Source organism: Coturnix japonica, unplaced genomic scaffold (genome assembly GCF_001577835.2).
Source record: "Coturnix japonica isolate 7356 unplaced genomic scaffold, Coturnix japonica 2.1 chrUnrandom748, whole genome shotgun sequence".
Classification (NCBI taxonomy): Eukaryota; Metazoa; Chordata; class Aves; order Galliformes; family Phasianidae; genus Coturnix; species Coturnix japonica.
In genome coordinates, this window is record NW_015440109.1 from 17,644 (window position 1) to 22,814 (window position 5,171).

Sequence of the window (5,171 nt, forward strand, 5' to 3'; positions counted from 1 at the left end):
GCTATGGGGCAGTTATGGGGTCTATGGGGTGGATGTGGGGGGCTATGGGGCAGTTATGGGGTGGCTGTGGGGGCCATGGGGCCTATGGGGCAGATATGGAGGGCTATGGGATGGCTATGGGTGTCTATGGGGCAGATACGGAGGGCTATGGGATGGCTATGGGGCACCTATAGGGCAGATATAGGGCAGCTATGGGGCGGCTGTAGGGGCCATGGGGGCCTATGGGGCAGATATGGAGGGCTGTGGGGCAGGTATGGAGGGCTATGGGATGGGTATGGGGGGCTATGGGATGGATATGGGGCAGCTATGGGGTGGCTGTGGGGGCCATGTGGCCTATGGGGCAGATATGGAGGGGTATGGGATGGATATGGGGCGCTATGGGGCGGATATGGGATGGATATGGGGTCTGGGTGTGGATATGGGGGGACACAGGGGGCTATGGGGCAACTATGGGGGCCATGGGGGGCTGTGGGGTGGATATGGGGGTCTATGGGGCAGGTATGGAGGGCTATGGGATGAATATGGGGCAGATATAGGGCAGTTATGGGGTGGCTGTGGGGGCCATGGGGTCTATGGGGCAGATACGGAGGGCTATGGGATGGATATGGGTGGCTATGGGGGTCTATGGGGCAGGTATGGAGGGCTATGGGATGGATATGGGTGGCTATGGGGGTCTATGGGGCAGATACGGAGGGCTATGGGATGGCTATGGGTGTCTATGGGGCAGATACGGAGGGCTATGGGATGGCTATGGGATGGGTATGGGGGGCTATGGGATGGGTATGGGGGGCTATGGGATGGGTATGGGTGGCTATGGGGCAGCTATGGGGCAGCTATGGGGGTCTATGGGGCAGGTATGGAGGGCTATGGGATGGATATGGGTGGCTATGGGGGTCTATGGGGCAGATACGGAGGGCTATGGGATGAATATGGGGCAGATATAGGGCAGCTATGGGGTGGCTATGGGATGGCTATGGGGCGGCTATGGGGCAGCTATGGGGCAGCTATGGGGCAGCTATGGGTCATCTCTAGGTGATGTCTATGTGACCCATCACTGAGTGCAGCAGACCATGGCCGCATCGTTGAGGCCGGTGTCATCCTGTGACCGTTGCGGTGCCTCCACCCTGGTCCTGATGCCGCAGATCCCCACATGTGTGGGGCACGGCTGGCTCCAATTGCCCCATTGCCCCCGAGCTCCGCCCCCCCCGTCCAACACGGTCCCGTCCGAGCACATGAACGACGCGTCGTTGGCCGCTGTGTCGTCCCGGAACCCGCCGCGAGGGGGCTCCACCCGCAACCGGAACGACGTGAGGCGGGACGAGCGGGGGCAGCCGCGGGCGGGGAGCCAGGAACCCCAGCTATGGGGGGAAGGGAGTTAGGGGGCTATAGGGACACATAGGGACCCATAGAGACCCCATAAGGACATATAGGGACACCCACCCCATAGAGACCCCATAGAGACCCATAGGGACACATAGGGGCAGCCCCGGGCAAGGAGCCAGGCACCCCAGCTATGGGGAAAGGGGAGTTAGGGACCCCATAGAGACCCCATAGAGACACATAGAGACCCATAGAGACCCCATAGAGACACATAGGAGCCAGGCACCCCAGCTATGGGGAAAGGGGAGATAGGGGTCTATAGGGACCCATAGGGACACATAGGGACACATAGAGACACATAGGGACACATAGAGACCCATAGGGACACATAGGGACACATAGGAGCCAGGCACCCCAGCTATGGGGAAAGGGGAGTTAGGGGGCTATAGGGACCCCATAGAGACACATAGAGACCCCATAAGGACATATAGGGACACCCACCCCATAGAGACCCCATAGAGACCCATAGGGACACATAGAGACCCCANCATAGAGACCCCATAGAGACCCATAGGGACACATAGAGACCCCAGCTATGGGGAAAGGGGAGTTAGGGGGCTATAGGGACCCCATAGAGACACATAGAGACCCATAGGAGCCAGGCACCCCAGCTATGGGGAAAGGGGAGTTGGGGACCCCATAGAGACCCCATAGAGACCCATAGAGACCCCATAAGGACATATAGGGACACCCACCCCATAGAGACCCCATAGAGACCCCATAGGGACACATAGGGACACATAGAGACCCATAGGGACACATAGGGGCAGCCGCGGGCAGGGAGCCAGGCACCCCAGCTATGGGGAAAGGGAGTTAGGGGGCTATAGGGACCCATAGGGACATATAGGAGCCAGGCACCCCAGCTATGGGGAAAGGGGAGTTAGGGGGCTGTAGGGACCCCATAGAGACCCATAGGGACATATAGGGACACATAGGGACACATAGGAGCCAGTCACCCCAGCTATGGGGAAAGGGGAGTTAGGGGGCTATGGGGACCCATAGAGACCCATAGGGACACATAGAGACCCATAGGGACCCATAGAGACCCATAGAGACCCATAGGGACACATAGAGACCCATAGGGACCCATAGGGACACATAGAGACCCATAGGGACACATAGAGACCCATAGGGACACATAGAGACCCATAGGGACACATAGGGGCAGCCCCGGGCAGGGAGCCAGGCACCCCAGCTATGGGGGGAAAGGGGAGTTAGGGGGCTATGGGGACCCATAGGGACACATAGGGACACATAGGGACACATAGAGACCCCATAGAGACACATAGGAGCCAGGCACCCCAGCTATGGGGGGAAGGGGAGTTAGGGACCCCATAGAGACCCCATAGGGACCCCATAGAGACACATAGGGACACATAGGAACCAGTCACCCCAGCTATGGGGGGAAGGGAGTTAGGGGGCTATAGGGACCCATAGAGACACATAGAGACACATAGGGACACATAGGGGCAGCCCCGGGCAGGGAGCCAGGAACCCCAGCTATGGGGGGAAAGGGAGTTAGGGGGCTATGGGGACCCATAGGGACACATAGAGACCCCATAGAGACCCCATAGAGACACATAGAGACCCCATAGAGACCCCATAGAGACCCATAGGGACACATAGGGACACATAGAGACCCATAGGGACACATAGAGACCCCAGCTATGGGGGGAAGGGGAGTTAGGGGGCTATGGGGACATATAGGGATCCCATAGAGACACATAGAGACCCATAGGAGCCAGGCACCCCAGCTATGGGGGGAAAGGGGAGTTAGGGGGCTATAGGGACCCATAGGGACACATAGGGACACTATAGGGACACCCACCCCATAGAGACCCCATAGAGACCCATAGGGACACATAGAGACCCCAGCTATGGGGAAAGGGGAGTTAGGGGGCTATAGGGNATGGGGAAAGGGGAGTTAGGGGGCTATAGGGACCCATAGGGACACATAGGGACCCCATAGAGACCCCATAGGGACATATAGGAGCCAGGCACCCCAGCTATGGGGGGAAAGGGGAGTTAGGGGGCTATGGGGACACATAGGGACCCATAGGGACATATAGGGACCCCATAGAGACACATAGGAGCCAGTCACCCCAGCTATGGGGGGAAAGGGAGTTAGGGACCCCATAGAGACACATAGAGACCCATAGAGACCCCATAGGGACACATAGAGACCCCATAGAGACACACAGGGACACATAGGAGCCAGGCACCCCAGCTATGGGGGGAAGGGGAGTTAGGGGGCTATGGGGACCCATAGGGACATATAGGAGCCAGGCACCCCAGCTATGGGGAAAGGGAGTTAGGGGGCTAAAGGGACCCATAGGGACACATAGGGACCCATAGGGACACATAGAGACCCATAGGGACACATAGAGACCCATAGGGACACATAGGGGCAGCCGCGGGCAGGGAGCCAGGCACCCCAGCTATGGGGAAAGGGGAGTTAGGGACCCCATAGAGACCCCATAGAGACACATAGAGACACATAGAGACACATAGAGACCCCATAGGGACCCATAGGGACACATAGAGACCCCATAGAGACCCATAGGAGCCAGGCACCCCAGCTATGGGGAAAGGGGAGTTAGGGGGCTATGGGGACCCATAGGGACACATAGAGACACATAGAGACCCCATAGGAGCCAGGCACCCCAGCTATGGGGGGAAAGGGAGTTAGGGACCCCATAGAGACACATAGAGACCCATAGAGACCCCATAGGGACACATAGAGACCCAGAGGGACACATAGGGACACATAGAGACCCATAGGGACACATAGAGACCCCATAGGAGCCAGGCACCCCAGCTATAGGGGGAAACGGGGCGTTAGGGACCCCATAGAGACCCCATAGAGACCCATAGGGACCCCATAGAGACCCCATAGACCCCATAGAGACCCATAGAGACCCCATAGAGACCCATAGGGACATATAGGGACACATAGGGACACATAGGAGCCAGTCACCCCAGCTATGGGGAAAGGGGAGTTAGGGGGCTATAGGGACCCATAGGGACCCATAGAGACCCATAGGGACACATAGAGACCCATAGGGACACCCACCCCATAGAGACCCATAGGGACACATAGAGACCCCATAGGGACATATAGGAGCCAGGCACCCCAGCTATGGGGGGAAGGGGAGTTAGGGACCCCATAGAGACCCCATAGAGACACATAGAGACCCCATAGAGACCCATAGGGACCCATAGGGACACATAGAGACACATAGAGACCCTTAGGACCCCATAGAGACTCATAGAGACCCCATAGAGACCCATAGGGACACATAGGGACCCTTAGGGACACATAGAGACCCATAGGGACACATAGGGACCCCATAGGGAGCTATAGATACCCATAGAGACCCATAGGGACCCCACAGGGACCCTTAGGACCCCATAGAGACCCATAGGGACCCCATAGGGACCCTTAGGACCCCATAGAGACCCCATAGGGACCCCATATGGACACCATTGAGATATCTACCCCATAGGGACCTATAGAGACCCATAGGGACCCTTAGGACCCCATAGAGACCCCATAGGGACCCCACAGGGACCCTTAGGACTCCATAGAGACCCTGTAGGGACCCCATAGGGCCACCTTATAGGGCCCCCCGCCCCATAGAGCCCCATAGATCCCCATAGCCCCCCCTCACTCACAGCCCCTCGCTGGAGGTGATGACCCCCTTCTCATTGCAGAGCAGTTGGATCCCATTGAGCGCCGTGTCGTCCCGAAACACCCCCTGGGGGGGCTCCATCTATAGGGGGGGGGGGGG

General features: G+C 58.2%; 1 protein-coding gene and 1 long non-coding RNA gene across 2 annotated transcripts; one reads left to right on the plus strand and one right to left on the minus strand.

Moving 5' to 3' along the window:
- Positions 1-475: 475 nt before the first annotated feature.
- Positions 476-1,267, plus strand: LOC116652704. The gene is made up of 2 exons (XR_004305849.1): positions 476-759; positions 994-1,267. It is a non-coding gene; the product is annotated as an uncharacterized LOC116652704 (long non-coding RNA).
- Positions 889-5,165, minus strand: LOC107307654 (vitelline membrane outer layer protein 1 homolog). Its single transcript, XM_015851178.2, has 2 exons — positions 5,056-5,165; positions 889-1,358 (listed from the first exon to the last, which is right to left on the minus strand). The coding sequence occupies exons 1-2, from the start codon at positions 5,151-5,153 to the stop codon at positions 1,052-1,054; spliced, it is 405 nt and encodes a 134-aa protein (XP_015706664.1). The 5' UTR covers positions 5,154-5,165; the 3' UTR covers positions 889-1,051.
- Positions 5,166-5,171: the final 6 nt, after the last annotated feature.